General features: G+C 39.2%; 1 protein-coding gene across 5 annotated transcripts; it reads right to left on the bottom strand.

Moving 5' to 3' along the window:
* Positions 1-5211: 5211 nt before the first annotated feature.
* SLITRK3 (SLIT and NTRK like family member 3) lies at positions 5212-17088 on the bottom strand. 5 transcript variants are annotated; one of them, XM_066347471.1, is made up of 3 exons: positions 12808-13012; positions 9756-11196; positions 5212-9176 (listed from the first exon to the last, which is right to left on the bottom strand). In XM_066347471.1, exons 1-3 carry the CDS (start codon positions 12832-12834, stop codon positions 8242-8244), a joined length of 2403 nt encoding a protein of 800 aa, XP_066203568.1. In that variant the 5' UTR covers positions 12835-13012; the 3' UTR covers positions 5212-8241. The 5 variants fall into 5 exon arrangements, with proteins under 5 accessions (XP_066203568.1, XP_066203566.1, XP_066203565.1 ...); XM_066347469.1 differs by lacking the exon at positions 12808-13012 and adding an exon at positions 16868-17088 and having other exon boundaries at positions 5212-11196; XM_066347468.1 differs by lacking the exon at positions 12808-13012 and adding an exon at positions 15853-16426 and having other exon boundaries at positions 5212-11196.
* Between the last annotated feature and the right edge of the window lie 727 nt (positions 17089-17815).

The following is a 17815-nucleotide window of genomic DNA, read 5'->3' as shown; positions in this document are numbered from 1 at the left end:
CACTGTTAAAATTCAAATCCTAAATACAAATAGAATTGCAGCTAATAAAAATGTTTTAAACTACATATCTTTGGTTTTGGAATAGTTGTACCTGTGGAATATATTACATGGTAAATTACAGTCAATGTTTAATAAATAATTGTATTCTTAAATATGTATTAGTAATCAGCTTCTGTTCCTTAAATGAATTGTATGTAGTATCGGACTCAGGAAAAATATTATGCTAATGTCACCAAAAATTAATTACAATAGGTAGTAACGAAGAGTTCTTATTTGTATAGAAAAAATTTCTAATTAAAAAAAATTAATTAATTTAAGAGCATAGTCATGAAATGACAGGGCTACGGGTTCGATCTCCAGTCAGGGCACACATGGTACTAGTAGCTAATGAATGCACAACTGAGTAGAACAACAAATGAATGTTTCCCTTTCCCCTCACCTCTCTTTTCTTTCCTCTCTCTGTCTCTAAAAGAAAAAAAAAATAAGCCCTGGCTAGATAGTTCGATTGGTTGGAGCGTCATGCCAGAGCGTGGAGTTTGCTGGTTGGATTCCTGGTCAGGTACATACAGAAGCAATTAGATGTTCCTGCGTCTCTCTTTCTGCTTCTCTCAAAATAAGTAAATAAATAAGCAAGTAAGTAAGTAATTAAATAAATAAATAAAATAAAAATAAAAATAAAAAAGCCTTCATAATTTGTTTTACACAACTATCATGAATTAAGGTAAATGTTTTAATATGCATTGCTACCTCAGTTTATCCATATGATTTCTTTTGCATTAGAATTTACTTTAAATATAGATGGTTTAGTTACTGTGAAGATTTGATTTCATGTTCAATGTCTATGATAATAGACGTTAACTGAAGTGGCATAGAATCATGTTGAAAAATATAGCAAATGAACATGGGATTTAAACTCTTCCAAAGTAGAACAGCAAAAGGTTAATATGAAAGTGTAGCACAGACTTCCTGCATTAAACCTTCACCACATGGTCTTCAGAAAGAGTAGGCATTGTCATGTTTCCCCTTTGCGTTCCATTGTCCTTCTTGCTGAGGAAGATTTCCTGAGGGAAAAGTGAGAAATTCATGGGCCTAATTATTTCACAGATTATTTATTCTGTTAACATTTTCTAATCCACCTTCCTTTTATTGACAGCTAGAAAAGTAAAACATCTAGTGAACTGTTAATTAGAAATGGAAGAACAGAGTTCACTTTTGAATTCTTATCTGGTGAGGAAGAGCACAAGTAAGAATAAAACAACTCAATTTAATACATATAAAATATCCAATTTAGATAGACATTAGGGTTTCTTTTTTCTCTAATTATAGTATATAATTAATTGTTTAAATATTGATAGATTTGTTTTTATTATAAAGTTAGTTACCACAGACAGACCTCACCCCCCAAAAAAAAGTCATTTTGAAATAAATTGTTTTACCAGAATTCTGTGGGGTAAAACAAACTTAGAACTCCTAGCAACAGTATAACAGCTGAATAGTCACTATTTTTATACTGAAATATGTGGATTCCAGTAAAAGGAGGTGGTTTTAATACAAATATTTTATATTTATATTTGAATTTAAATGACACCAATATTTTGGATACCACAGCAAAGACAAAGGGCAGTTCACAGAGGAAAAGCAGGATTTAAGATTTTAAAGAAAGGTTCCGTATTTTTAAAGCATTTGCTGATTTTCTTTTGGTTTCCCGAAATAGTTTTGGTTTTATTATTATAGTTTCTGCCTTATTTCACCATTCTTATAATTTACCTCACAATGAAGGGAGAAATGTTGAATTTATCTCTCAGTCTAGTTACAAAGATAAGTAAATTGGACATTTTATCATTTGATACAAAGACATTCATCAATTCCTGGTCTTACTTTGGCACCTACTTTGAACTCAGTGAATGTGCTGTTAGTCACAGACTATCTGGTACTGAGTCAGAAACAGACGTTAACGCAGGGCTGTCAGAAATAGTGAAAGGAATCGGCTAAGAAGGGAGAAGAGAACTTCTTTCCATTTCTCTACATGATCAGTTGATATTTTTGTTTTAGCATTTTTTTTTCAAAGCTAAAGTTGCCACCCCCAGATTAGAAAAGTTTTGCTCTGATTTTAAAGTGTTACCAAAATAATTATATATTCTTTCATTATTCAAATAAACTCTATATTTAAAAGTTTGTAATAAAATGTGTCAAAAGCACTGTATTCGCATAAAATATAGTATTAGTAATATGGTACCTTTCACCATTAGAACAACTTAATTATTATAGTTGTGTTAATGTACTCAGATTTGTTTTACTGGTCATTGGCACATTTTTTTTGATGAAACTATTTGATTTTGATATAGTTTTATGCAGTGCAGGTCCTATCAATTTAATGAACAAGTGGATCGACTAAATATACTAAAAAAATCTTTTAATTAGGTGTTCTTGGCCTTTTTAATCATTGAGTGGGAATGAGGAAAGCCTTCTTTTTATTAATGTTAATCTGTGTTTTAATAATTAAAGATATTGTAAGAGTAGAATCAACCACAAATTTATTATTATACCTCTTTGGCTATACAGTGGTACCTTGAGATATGAACAGACCAACATACAAATTTTATTTTAAGATACAAACTGACTCGGTTTGTATTTCGAGATCCGAGCGAAATTCCGAGATATGAGTCATGATTTGGGAAGCTGCTGCTAGTTGGCATGTTGGCACATGAGTCCAGTATTAGCAGTTTGATAATATGAGTTGACTGACTTACAAGCTTGGTTACAGAATGAATTAAATTTGTATCTCAAGGTACCACTGTATATCATTGAAGGTTTACCAGAAGTATTATTTTCTATTACAATTTTAAAACATGATAAGCTATATGTATCAATAAAATAGAAAAGAAATAGTCATATTCTCAAAAATATGTATATTATTTTCATGAGCAAATATGATCAAAGTTAAAGGAGATATCCAAACCATTACCTTTTTACATCTAATAAGCTCTGTGTACACCTGCTTTCTTGGTTGAGAAAATATCCCATTCAATTTAGATTTTGTAAAAGCACACTAAAAATAGTTATATATGTTTATTATTACTTCCAGTAAGTAAAGAATGATCTTAAAAGAAGTAAAATAAGCCTGACCAGTGGTGGTACAGTGGATAGAGTATCAAACTGGGATGTGGAGTTACCCATTTGAAACCCTGAGGTCACTGGCTTGAGCAGGGGTGCACCAGATTAAAAGCAGGATCGCCGGCTTGAGAGTGGGATCATCAGCAAGATCCCAATGTCACTTGCTTGGACCCAAAGACCTCTGGTTCGAAACCCAAGCTCACTGACTTGAATCCCAGGTTGCTGGCTTGAGCAAGGAGTCACTGGCTCGGCTTGAGCCCCAGGTCAAGTCACATATGAGAAGCAATCAATGAACAACTCAAGTGAAGCAACTACAAGTTGATTCTTTTAATCTCGCTCCTCCCTGTCTATCTCTCAAATAAAATAAAAATAAAAAAGAAGTAAAATAAGATGATGAATATCTTAAATAGTGTCTTTACTTTCACATTTACCTTCAAGGTTTCACATTTTCTATATACCTAGATAAATTACAAGGTCTGATCAAATTAATAAATCTACTGAAGTTGTTTTCACCTGTAAAATTTATTCTAGAAAATAGAAAAATGAAAAAGGAGCACTTGTTTTTCAGTTGAATATGTTGCATGTTTATAAGAGATGTTTCATTACTGTAAAGATTAAAATGAATCACAATTTACTGAAATTTTTTTTCTAGATTTAAATAACAAAATAAAACAAATTGGAAGATAAAAGAACTTTTTAAATTCAGAAATATTAATTACAGTGTAAATTTTTACATGTGACTGTGCCTAAAGTGAAGAGTTATAATTTCATCCAGCTTCACGTGGACAGTAGCTAGACAGAATCAAGAAAGTAAAATGCATAAAACTGAAAGTGTTATACATGTGAAAAAATGCCTAATTTACATCAGTATAATCCAACATATATGAAGTATATACATGTATATAGTGTATATACACATATAATAGTACCATATATATGTATATATACACACACGATGTGTTATTGCTCCTATTAATATTAAAAGGCCTATAATATATTAAAAAGGATACTTATGTGGTGAAATAGTGATAGCTATTTACGCTCTGTTTACCTGAAGTTTTACAGTTGAAGATTTTGAGCTAAGTATAAGTTATAAAAGTCTAAGCTCAAGTCAAACTAACTCAAAATATTTAAAAAGAAGTGTTATTTTATTACCATTTTCTCTCACATTATCTTGACTCATTATAGCCATGTGTCTCACATACCGGAAGTATTTCATTAATGTGTTTTTTGTCATAGTCATTTTACAAAAATGCAACATTTATTGGTCTGGACAATATAACTATCTAATGGATTGAACTGTATGAACAATAAATTTACACTAAAGAACCAAAATAATGTGTTTCAGTAGTTAAAGTCCCACCCTTCTGCAATTGAGTTATCAGTGTTCATAATATTAAACACAAATATTATTTTCAGATACTAAGGGTTTAAAACTAACATTCTAGATTAAAACAGCATTTTTAAACTTAAACCATTAAACTTTTTTTATGACCTTCCTCTCTGAAATTTCATTTAAAATATGGTTATCATCATCTTATATATTATTTTCAATATTTTGAAATTAAATGAAATATAATTTTTAAATAGACATTAAGCATCTACATAAATAATGCTGTAGATGATAATATGTTAAAAGTATTACTGAATCAGACTAATATTTTAATTTCAATCATGGTCACTCACGTTCTTGTTTATAGTTAAAGGGATAATACATTTTATTATTTTTAAATATTAATACTACAATTTATAACAACAGAGCAATGAATAACAATCAATATCTGCTGGATCTGGGTCTGCTTAAGTTGAACTGGCCATCACCATGAAGTAAATAGTAATGTGCCTTTTTCTCAAAAATAAGCATTTTACTACAATAAGAACAGGAAACAAATTCTAATCACAGTACTTATATGAATACTCATGGCACTTTAAGAAAACATACCTGGCATTATAAATTAACTTAAGTAAATCTAATACATAATAAAAATAAGTGATCTAGTGAAGGGGTAAAAAACAGTGTGGATGCAAAATAATTAAAAAATTATTTTCTTTATTTTTATATAAATTTATTTTCACTAAATAAATTTATTTCTCATTTAAGGATAAAATAATTACTTATATTTTAAGACAGTCTTATTTTATGTATTTAATGAATAAAATATAAGCATTATAATTATCAAGTTATATTGTAATTTTATATGGTTTATGGATACTCATTTCTCAAATATCAGAAGCACCAGGATCATTAGGGATTGCACTTGAACCTGATTTGTATAATTTACTATGTTATGAATGTGTGCACAGTTATTAAGAAAATGATTGCTGTCAGAATTGTCTAGCTTTGCACTTCAAATTTTTACTAAGCACATGCTTTCTACTATTCACCAAAATATTTAATTAAGAGAAATGGTAACATGAAAACTCACTAGTTTAGAACTCCATAGACTAGGTCTTAAAACACTTAAAGTTTAGTACTTTCTGTGCCCTAGGAAAAGGTTTAAATGAACAAAGGAGAAATGTTTAAAATAAATAAAGTGAGATAACTACGAAAAAGGTGACATGGGAAAATGAAAAGGAGAAAAAATAAAAAACAAAAACAAACAAACAAAAAATCACATCTATTTAATAGTGGGTCTGATTCTCTTGCCTAAGAAGAGCTACATTTCAATAGTGTATGTAGAGAAATAACAGACCATGCCTGTGGGTTTTTCTTCATCTTAAGTATTTCCAAAATATACTTCAAATATGGAGGATAGAAGTTTCAGGTACAATGTGCCAAATGCAAAGTAGCTCTGAAAAGTTGCATTTTTATATTGGTATACTTGTGGTTTTGATTTTATGCATATGTATGTTGATAGCCATGTATCAATCAAGAGATATATAAGTATGTTCTAGACATTCAGGGTTTGGGTTTTTTTTTTTTTTTTTCCAAGTACAAGGTTGTAACTTTATATCAGTCACACAGTTTTAGAAGATGCTAGTCTCCTTTTTATGAAAAAAAAAATGTGATGTAAGGCATCAGTGACTTGTGAATTACATTCACCACATAAGGATAATTTCTACTAACAGCACGTCAGGAAACACTGGCAGAGAACACGGGGTCACACTGCGCAATTCTGCAGCTACAGGGTCTGTGAATCTCTGGATCTCTGCTGCCCTCTAATGGCCTAATGAGATAAGTGCTTCCCAATCTCAGTATCAGTTTAGTTGCTTTATAAACAAGATGCTAGCCCCTTAAAAATCCGATTTTCTTTGGTTTTGCTCACATGTAAATGCATCATAACTTGGATTGTCAGATTAATTTTGAAACATTATTTTAATGTCACATGTGGAAAAGAACTCATTCAACATCCTCTGTCTTAGATCATGTGTGACTGGGTCCAGTTACCGTGTGTGGTTGGAAAAAAACAGTAGCTAAGTGTAAGTGATAACTTTCACAAGTGACAGGGTACTGAGAGCCAAATTGTCTCCAAAGTCTTAGATTTTGATTAGTGTGTGTGTGTAATTTTAGCGTACATTTAAATAACAATATTTTTTTTCTTTTTGTCATTTACTGTCTTAAAATGACTCAATCCTTGATTACCTCCTTTTAAGTTTATATTTCTATATCTTTTAGAAATCTAGTTACCTTATTTTTCACTAATTGCATCCTGTCTAGGAAAAATGGTACAGCATTGGTGCAATAAGTTTGAAATACACAATCCAAGAGAAAATAAGTGAACTACTTATGTAAATCAGATGATTCTAAAGTCCCAATATCCTGGTATGGGATGGACAGGATGAGTTAAAAGATTTATCAACATCACAGTGCATCAAACTTGTTAATAAGCTAGCTTTCTGTATAACAAGCAAAAGAAAGATACTTTTTTAATGTGAGCATGAAAGGCATGGCATAGCTGGAGTTTTAAGGTTCAAGCTTTGTATCCTCTATATATAATGTTTATGTTTTTCAAAAAATTTTTTATTAGGAAAGCTATACCAGATGCATAATCACTATACAATGATTAAACATTACCTTTACAATTTATAATAACTGAAATTACAGAATAAATATATGCACACTTCTTTTGAAACTGTGTGAGAGAAAACATTAAAAGTGCTTCCTACAAAGCTGTTAGTGATATATACCCAGTTGCTTTTTTGTTTTTTTTTAATATTATATATATATATATATAATTATATATATATAAGAAAGTGCAGATGTTCTCCAAAAAATCTTGGCATCAGGATGAAGTGTCACAAAGAGGATGCTCATCTCTAGGTGTGTGCCTCTGGCTGTTAAACCACCAAGGGCTCCACTTCCATAGGATCCAGCCTAGAATAAGACTTTTCTTGGCTGGTAGGAGAAATGTTGTGAGCTGTACACTAAGGGTGGAGAGAAGGTGGAGCTACGAAGAGGAGACTAATGGATCAAACCAGAACTAATTAGATTGGTATGAATGGGAGTGGTGGTGGTGGTGGTGGTGGTGGTGGTGTGTGTGTCTGCACCAGAAACAAAAGGCTGCAGGTGGAGGGGCCTGTGTGCAGTGATCTGTGATTTGTTTGTGGGTGTGTGTGTGAGAACAAAGAGTGGGTGAGGACATTTGAGCAAGACCCGCCCCCTCCCTCCCTGTCTTGCAGTTTCCAGGCATGCAGCAAACTGCATTGTTAATACATGTACAGAATCTGTGCCATGATGGGGAGAGGAAAGAGAGCCACGAATGTCACTTAGTTTTCTCTGCTCCCTGTCAAACAAAACTGAAGTTTAAAAAAAAATAGCTACTGAAAATAAAAAGATACATTGAATTTTACTTAATTAGGATCAACACAATGATCCCCCATATACCTTATACATGGCACAAAGTCTCAAGTTTCAGTATTAAAAAAATGATTACATTTGCTGGCAAAAGTCTGCGAAGGCACTTTATCGATTAATGATCTGAGTATGGCCCTTCCTCCAAATTACATCTGAGAGGGGAGCACATACATCTGTATTTTCTAGTTATCATGCGGTTTCAGTTCTGGTCAGGGCAAGGAAGTCTGTGAGAATGAATTTACTGGGAAAAGTGGAAAAGGAGCAAGGGATATATTTCTTTCATTTTTCTTCTCTTTTGAAAAAAAAAGTACTAATTTATTTTTATTTTTCTGTTAGAACCTATATACTGTCTTCTCCAGGACTTCGAGGTAATCCGGCTTGGTTTGAAGTTTGGCCCTTAACTCGAGGTAATCACTTTTTTGGGTTTGGTGGTCTGTGAAGCCCTTTCCAGCCGAGAAGAGAAGGGTTTCTTTAAGCCTGGCATCCTGCTGTAAGTCTGGGTATTGCATGCCAGGAGGATGGACGTGCAGTTCCTTTAATTTGGGCACTGTGCCATAAAGACAGTCCACGAATCCCACTGCGCAGGGGGCTGGTTGTGGCCTTTCTCGGTCTAGTAGCATACTCCCACCACCACAGCCTCCCCCGGGAGGAAACAGCACCACCCCACCATTCCTCTCATGGTGGCGGAACCCAGCTAAGTCTCCCCCAGTTCCTGCAACTACCCCTGAAACCCCGACTGCTGGGTGGTGAGGGTGAGGGTGATGATGATTCACCGTCACGATGGTGTTGAGCTGGGATCTGGAAACTGCCAGGGCCCACTCCTTCTCTTTTTCCAGCAAGGTCCGGTAGTTGTTGTGGTTCTCCTTGGGTGTCTCAGCAAACTGCTCACTTCCTAGAACCTCACCCAGTCCTGGAGCCTGTGTCTCAGGACCCCCACGTTCTGTACTCCCTGCTTCCTGGGCTGATGAAATAGCCACTTCCTCCTCCTCCCGAGGCTTGTATATGGGGTTGTTGCACATCTGAGTAACTGGGTGGGGTATGTACTCATATACATGACCCACAGGGGGGGCCTTCTCTGGAGAGGAAAGAGGTGGTCGACCGCCAGCACCACTTCCACCTCCACCTCCTCCACCATCCTCAAAAAGCCGGTGACATTGCATCTGGATTCCAGTGAGGTCCACACCTTCCTGCCGCTTGGTTCTAAAGGGCAACTTCTTCTGGCGCCGTCGGAGCACAAAGGCAAAGAGGCCGGCAGCAACAAAGACTGCTGAAAAAAACAGAACCAGCAGACTGAGAATCAACACAGAAAGTGGTACAGGGCCCCCCGGGGGAGAGAACTCATAAGGTGATGCATTTGTTGGTCCCCCAGGAAGGTGAGGATCTCCAGGCTGGGCTGGTGACGCTCCAGCTGGTACAGTGTGCAGCATCTCCGGGCAGAGAACCTGCAGCTCAATGGTGCGCACATCACGGTGAGTGAGGTTCTCAGGGCTCCTGCAAAGTACTTCACCCACAACACTGACTGAGCTGATGGTTTCAATCCACTGCTTGAAGGGGACCAGGTCACAAGTACAGTCCCAAGGATTCTCATTGAGGTCTATCTGGACAATGGCATTCAAGTGTTCTAGAACGCCAGCGACAGGAAGGTAGAGGAAGTAGTTTTTCCTCAAGTTGAGCCGAGCCAGGGATGTGCCTGCGAAGGCATCCGTTGGCAGAGTCCTCAACAAGTTATTGTTGAGAAATAGCAGCTTCAAGTTGGGCATGAGGCTGAAGGCTGCAGGTTGGATTTCCCGGATGACATTGAACTCAAAGTACAAGTAGTGCAAACTCTGTAGGCCTCGGAACATACCTGGCGTCAGTTTCTCAATATCATTGCCGTTGAGAAAGAGGCTCTTTAGATTCGGCAGGTTGATGAAGGCCCCGTCCTGGACGTAAGAAATACGATTGTTGCCGAGATGCAAGAGATCTAATGAAGAGAAATTCCAAAAATCAGAACGGTATATTTTCTGAATCAGATTGCTACTCAGGTACAGTTTCTTGGCATTCAGTGGCCTTGGAAGAAGTTCAGAGATATTATTAAATCCTCGCTCTTTGCAGTTGACAGTCAAACCAAGGTCATTGATGTGCAAATTACAGGTACACCCAGTAGGGCATATAATGGGAATGGGTGGTCTGGTCTGGTAAGGAGCAATGGGAGGTTGGTTTGGACCAGGATACAAAGCTTGGGATGTGGAGGGTGGCCTTGGTGTTCGGGGTTGTTTGGTGGGCTTGGGATGTTTATTTGAAGACTTGTATTCAACAGAAGAAGCAGTAAAATGGACAGAGGACAACATTGAGGAAGGCTTAGTTGGCCATGTATTCTCCTTGTTGGAGGACAAGTGGGGAACCCCCAAACTAGCCTCCACCTCGGAGTCAGACAACAAGGGACAGAGCTCTGTCTTCCTGATTTCTCTCAGGTCTTTTCCATGGAAGTGGAAAGGGGTCTCACAGGTGATGTCTCCCACCAAGGCTGTGTAAGGAATACGTTCCAGCCAATTCTTCAGTTGCACTATCTCACATGTACAGTTCCAGGGATTTTCTTCCAGCTGGAGCTCCATCAGGCTTCTGCCAATGTGGTCGAGCATTCCTCGATAAAAAAGAACTTTTAACCTGTTTCCTCGCAGGTCCAGATGTGTTAAGGAGATAGCCTTGAATAAATTGGTTGGAAGCATGGGGATGAGATTATCATTTAAAATCAACACCCTCAGTTTACTTAGGTTCCTGAATGCACCACTCTCAATACGTTTAATTACATTGTAATCTGCTTGCAGATATTCAAGACTTTCCAAGCCAAGAAAGGTGTCATTTCTGAAGACATCTAGTTTGTTCTCATGTAGATACAACCTCTTTAAAATCTTAAGACCATTGAAAGCTCCTGTTTGAATGTCCTGCAATGCATTGTTCCCAAGGTTAATGGACACAGCATTATTCAAATGAAGAAAACTATTGGTGTACAATTTCCTCATTGAATTCCTCTGCAGATACAGTTTAAAAGGTCTTGACCAGAACTCAGTAATTTGACTAATATTTGTAAATCCTTTACTGTCACAATGTATATGAAAGAGGCTTTCTTTAACTTCACAGTAGCATGGATCAAAACAGGGCTCATCTATTTCCTCTGAGTCCTCTATTAGGGGAATCGGGGTAGTCCATCCTAGAGCAATTGTGCTTAGAAGAATAATCCACAACATCTTTCTTCTGCAAAGCATCTTGGCTATGGAAGGCTCCATCATTCGTGGTTGATTACAAAACTGCAACAGAAAGAAAGATGCAGATTTTTAGCTGTTAGTCATTTGCACAATTCTAATTGACTCCTACCTGTCTTAATTGCCTTTTATTTAGTCAACTTAACTTGGGGCTTTTTAAAGAGTGAAATAAAAACATTAGCTGACACTCAAAATGACTGATCAACATGCTTAATTTAACCTATATTTTATATTTAGGTAACTGTTGTACCATGTGATGATGTTATCCTGCCATGCTTGGTAAAGGTCATATCATACTAGCAAAAGAAGTCTTTATTGCCACTTATAATAAGCATGGGAACTGGTATACAGTGAAACCTTTTAGGTGTAGGCAGATATTTGGCCATTCACCTGGTTGCCTGTTAAAATTCACATTGGTATCAGAGATACCCATTATAGATCTGACTGAAATTCTGATGGGAAAAAAAAGTTCTTTAAACTGTAGGTTTCTACTCATGAAAAGACATGATTAAAATAAAAATTATTAGATTAAAAAGTATGATAAAGTATGAGGTCATTGCATCAGATGTTGAAATGTATAAAATAAATAGTTTCTCAAGAACACTTATTTCTCTTAAGAATCATCACATCATGCATAATTATAGTGTATACTCAGTAACCCACTATACTCCCACCCTCTTTGTCCAAACAGAGGTTATTAATGTCTCCTTTAATGAAATAATTTCTATGTATGTGTGTCATTTGGGTATTCAAACCTCTGAGAAATGATTCTCCTTTCTAGAGAATAAGCCCATGCACTTGTCAGAGCTAAAGAGAGTGACAGTTAAAGGATGTTGGATCTGGGAGCTCTGTATTAAAAGCTTAGTTTGGAATATGCTTTTGTGCCTTCAAGATCAACTGAAGAACCCTGTAAAAAAGCCGAATGGAAAGGCAGGTGGCTGGTTAGAGGACAGTTCGGTAAAGGCAAGAAAGGGGGAAAACTTGATACTTACCTGCTGATAAATGATCTATCTCATGAAATACATTTTAAAGAAAGACATCATTCTTTTTTAATCACAAGAAACAAGTACAGTACACTGTTCTATTGATACAGAACCGACTCCATGGTTCTTTTTGTCTTGCCTAATGTCATCGATATATGAAAATGCATACGTAAATAAATTATAATAATGCAGCTTTATTAGACTGCCCTTTCTGAGTCACTGAAATGTCCATTGAAATTGAATAGTTGTTTTTAATCAATAAAAATAAACTGAAGATTTTAGTATTGTTTTCTCTCCACACATATATATACATCCAGAAAATATTTAGTCAACCCTCTAACTTAAAACATAATGATATAATTTATAGGAAGAGTGAAAAAAATCTTTACATTCAACTTGCATATAATGTACACAGCTGTACAAAAAAGAGAACCAGTGAAAAAGCAAAGAGAAATCTGCCTCAGGTATGCAATACTCAATTTTTGGAAACAATTAAATGAAAAGACAGAGAGAAGGCAGATTGAGACTATTTTGCAGTATTAGTCTCCCTTATAAAATATTAAAATTAACTTCAGTTCTTTTTCATTTTTTTTTTTCATTTAAATGTTTTTTCTTATTTTTGAGGTCTTTCCTCAGATTTAGGCAAACAAGGCTCTAGATGTCATTGACTTACCTTTTTTGCAGGAGACTGTTTTAGCATTGGACATTGGGGGAAAAAGCAAATCGTGAGTTTAAGAATTCTCTCTCTCCCTCACCCTCCCTTCCTTTTGCTGAAGCTGAAGCAGTGGGGGATAAATGAGGTGGGGGTGAGACTAAGAGAAAAAAATGGCAACAAGCTTGAGACGTGCGGGGAATGCAATGGGCCTGTCAATGGGCTTCTTTTGGATGCAGAACCGCCGCTTGGCACACTCAGTAGAGTAGGGAGGAGAGGGGCTGCCGCAGGGTTCCAGCTTTGCCGTCGCTGCTGCTGCTGCCGCCGCCGCCGCGGTTTCTTTCTCCGGGTACCAGCAGCACATCATTGGGCACTGGGAGGAAGGGCGGGAGGAAGGCAAGGAGGAAGGCAAGCTCACACACAGCGCAGAATCTCGAACTTCTCTCGCGCTGGCTTCCCCCCTCCCCCCACAATATGTATTGTTAACGCTGGAACCGGCTTTCCACGTCATGAAAATGAGCTCCAAGAAAGAGAACGCGCTTAGCATGGGGTCGGGCGCGAGCACAGGGAAGCCCAGACTAAAGTGCGCCCGCGTGTGTGCTTTTGTGTATGTATTTGTGTTTATGTGTGTTTAAGCGAAGAGAAATGATGTGGAGGAGTAGAGATCAATTGTCAAAATAAGAAACGGGAGAAGAAACCAACCTATGGTGATACATTCCTTTGATGGAGAAGGTGGAGATGCTAGGGAGAAGGGGTGTAGGCATTTTTTTTTTCCTTTTCTTTTTTCTTTTCTTAACTCTCAAGGAAGCTGTCGACAGACTGGTTTGCTCTTCTAGTTTCCAAAGCTTCTTTCTCTGTTGTAGATGGACTCAAAAGTACGACTCTATTTTGGAATTATTCTTTTCACAGCACAGAGGCTTCTCTCCAAAGAGAAGGAAAAAGGGAAATTCAGGTCCCCAGAACAGAAGAGCTGAACCGAGCTAATTCCGCTTGGGTGTTCGAATAAGACACTAAGGCAAGAGAGCGACTTGGACAGTTTCTCCTGCATTTTGCTTCGATCTCTTTGCACCAGAAATCTTTTTATTGTGTTGCAGCTCAAAGCCTTTGATTTCCCCTGGATTCAACATCCCTGCGTTTCCTTCCACACTTTTAAAATCTGAGAGAAGCCAGTGCTCTGGAAGGAGATGCAGAACACTTCAGTAACAATGACACATTTTACTTTCTTCCACAGGGAAAGACCCCCCCCCCCCCCAGGGATGAGAGGAGCAATATATATATTCAACTATTTCAGGGAAGTGAAAGGTAGGGAGTCATGAGATAGGGGATAATTGAGGGAAGACGTTGCAGTATAAAGCAGCCACCAAATTACAGTTCACAAAGCTCTTTGGGAGGAATTTTTTAAGACTCAGCTGACATTTCTATAGTCTTAACCTACTGGGGAAATAAAACATCTTAGTAGAGAAACTAGATAGGGGCAAGTGTGCAGCAAAACGAGTCCACTTAACGGAAACTGTGCGTAGGCCATGCACGCTCACACTACCCCCCTACACACACACACACACACACACACACACACACACACACACACACACACCAAGCCTGTCATCAACTCATGGGAAACGCAAGGACTTTCTAGTTCGCTAAAAACCTCAACTGAACCTCAATTGCCCATGGCCTCAAAGTTAGCCAGTAGAGGTGGCTTTTCTTTAAAGTGCTTTGTACAAAAACTAATTTTTAAAGAAAAACACAGTGTACGTGTCAATTTCTTACCATCCTGAAAATATTTGTACATTATATAAAGTTAACAAAACATCGCTTTAATGTCAGTCATAATACATCTGCATGATATTTTTACATTTAAAATGATGCACAAGTGTTGGTCGATCTGCCATAGCTAAGATTGGAAGCAGCGATAAGAGACTAAGTCAGCAGTTGGGCAGGATTCTGTAACATACTACATTCTTAACATTCCAGACCCACCCTATTTCTCACATAGGTCTCAGACCAACACCGACATGAGCTCAGAACCAGAACAACCCCATTCCCATCACCAGCTGCCACCCCCCTCCCACGCACACGCGGCGCCGGCGCGCGTGCACGCACACACACCACCACCACCACCACCACCACCTTCACCACCACCTTCTGTACTCAACGTGCAGAGGCGGTGACTGTTTCACAGATTTTATCGCAACCCATGATGTGATGGAATCGATGGGTAACAGGAAGACTTCCTTAAGCTTCCCAGTGATAGCAAAGGGACCTCTCTGTAATCATTTTCCTTTCTTTCCTGAACTATAACCCCCTAAATTTCTGACTTGGACCATGCCCTAAAGGATGTATCACCCATGTCCTTTCCTTTATCGGAGTATAGCGTGTCTAAGCGACAGGAAAAGCTCCAAAAGTTGGGATGAAGGGCCCTGGATCTCCGGGGTTGTGCGCTCCTGCTGGGAGCGCCAGCACCATTTGTCCACCAGGAGGACAAGAAGCCCTTTCTCCCCAATGTGCTCGTTTCCTACCTCCCCCACCCCTTTCCCTGGTCTCCGAGGCCATTAATTTCTACACATTCAAAATTTAAATATTCCAATATGGAAGCAAAACTCTCTCCCCTAGAACAATAATTAAAATGCTGCATCATTCATTTTATGAAGAGCTCTGAGCCTTCTACACATCCTTTTCTAATTTGCTGTCCCCATGCGAAGCGCACAATGAATCTGTTTAGAAAAGGAAAATGATCAAAAGCTCAAGGAGTTTCCTCCTATCTTGTACAACACTAGCGAGCGATCCACCGGGGAAGGGGCCCTTGGCTCCTCCGCCCGGCCTATTTGAGGGAGTTACGATTTCCTCCCCCAGAAAAGCTGTCCGAGGTTACGTTAATTTTCAGTTCCTCTCCTTCTACCATCGCCTTTACAACTAAATTATCCAGTTCAAAAATGCAACTAACCCCTAGCACCTGTGAGCGTACAGAAGCTACCGCGGCCAAACTACGTGCTCTACAACGCACACCCTACATTCAAGACAGACCGGTTTCAATTAGGCAAAGTAGGAAGGGATGGCGGCGGGTACCTATCAGTGCAGAGCGCTCACGGTCTCCGAGGTTTGCTCCAAGGGACTTCCCAGCGGAAGCTGCAAAATCTCTGGAAAGCTGAATTGTATCCATCACGTTTTAGCTTTGCAGTTTCTCCTCCTCCGGCCATCAACTTTTAGAAAGGCCACCAAATCACACATGTAATCCTTCTAAGTGTTTCCACCTTTGAGACTTGCAGGGAAATGGTAGCTGCAACCAAAGGCAGAGCGAGGTGCTCACCTAGCACGGCGTTGCTGGGGACAAGGAGCTCACGACCACAGCCCTATATGACCTGGGTGGCAGGCAGGCCGGCAGAACGAGTGTCCCAGAACTGTTTGGGGTTTTTGTTTGTTTGTTTTAATTAATTTAAATTCTCGGTGCATTCTATTCAGTGGTGAGCTTCGCGGTCCCGGAGAGCCCTGGTTTGGTGTCTGAATCTCTCTTTTCCGCTTCCTGAAAGGTTGTCACTCACAGCGCAATCCCTGCCCGAGGCCTCCTCCGATCTGAGATGGGACTAGCCCTTGCCTTCTCCGAGTGCCTCTGGTATCGATTCCTTGGGCATGTGGCAGTGGGGCTGGGTGGTGTGCAGATGAGAAAAGAAGAGGGTGGGGAGAGGCGAGAAGGCTGCATAAGGGGGAGACTAGATCCCAGATCCCAGCATTGGCCAGACGGCGAAGGGGGTGGGGGATGGGGCGGAAGGAGAGGAAAAGGATACAAATACCACAGAATGGCTGTACACACCAAATTCGACTTGGATTTGGGGGATCTCCGGCAAAGCACGAAGGTGCGGCGATACTGTAGGCAGAGTGAGCCCCATGACAGCTCACGTTCAAGCACCCTCACTTCTCAAACGGGGGGCGGGGGTGGTGGTGGAGGAAGCCGGGGAAGGGGACCGCGGAACGCTTCAGGCCAAGGAGACGCTCGCGCGGGCAGCATCTTTTAAGACTGACCTGCTTTAAAAGTGCCACTTTAATGGCCTAGGAAATAACTAAAATCGGATTACATGTTACTTACCAACGTCTGCACCCAAACTGGGAGCGCCAGGTCGGGTATTCCGAGGCAATATGAGAACCGCCGGGCTGGAACTCGAATGCAAATCCATCAGCCGCCCCCAGATCGCGCACAGAGGGAGCAGCGCTTGGGAGCCCCCAGATCAGCCCACCGCCGGAGCCTCCGCCGGCTTGTTCCCCTAGCACCCCGGCCCCTCCTCCGCGCCAAATGTGCAAATCGGTCGCCGCAGTCCTCTAGCCGCGCATCTCCGCCAAATCCTGCTTAGAAGCAAGGAAGCAAGTGATTCTCTCTCTCTCCCTCTCCCTCCCTCTCTCTCTCTCTCTCTCATCGGTCACAATCTGGCAGCCCCACAAAGAGAAACCCTGTAAAAATGAGTGACATGAAGTCAGCATTCGGTATCTGTGGATTGATTTTAACTTTATTTGCAAATGAGAGATGGCTGTTTGGAAAATTACAGTACAGGCCCGAGAAGGGGCAGGCCGACGATCATCTGAACTGTATCTGTGGGCAGTGCACTAACTGCCCTCTAGAAGCTGTTTCCAAGTGATTTGTAGTTGCCAACACCTCCGTGATATATAGCTGACAGTTTGAAAGTACACATATTTCCTCATTTGTTTACATTTGCAAAGAAAGAGGAAAATAAAACTAAGGGGTGAGGGCAGGTGTGCAGAGCATTTGCTGGAGAGATGCTGGGTACCATTTCCGACAAATTAAATAAGGGCACTTGAACAAGTATTACACCTATGTGAAAGTATTATTACAACATTATATACCCTCTGGAGGCGACCATTACCCCACTGCAGTTATACTGATGTAGTCATTTAATGCTCCATTCAATCTACAGTGCAAACCAACGCAGTTCTTTTTAATAGATAACCTTTCATCAGCGACTGCGTTGGAGAAAGGACTGTCTTCTACTAACTCCCAAAACTGAATAGGAGGTAATCAGTC

This window comes from Saccopteryx leptura, chromosome 8 (assembly GCF_036850995.1).
Source record: "Saccopteryx leptura isolate mSacLep1 chromosome 8, mSacLep1_pri_phased_curated, whole genome shotgun sequence".
In the NCBI taxonomy this organism is placed as follows: domain Eukaryota; kingdom Metazoa; phylum Chordata; class Mammalia; order Chiroptera; family Emballonuridae; genus Saccopteryx; species Saccopteryx leptura.
Note: the sequence above shows the minus strand (reverse complement) of the source record. Positions and strands in the feature narration are given on the sequence as shown.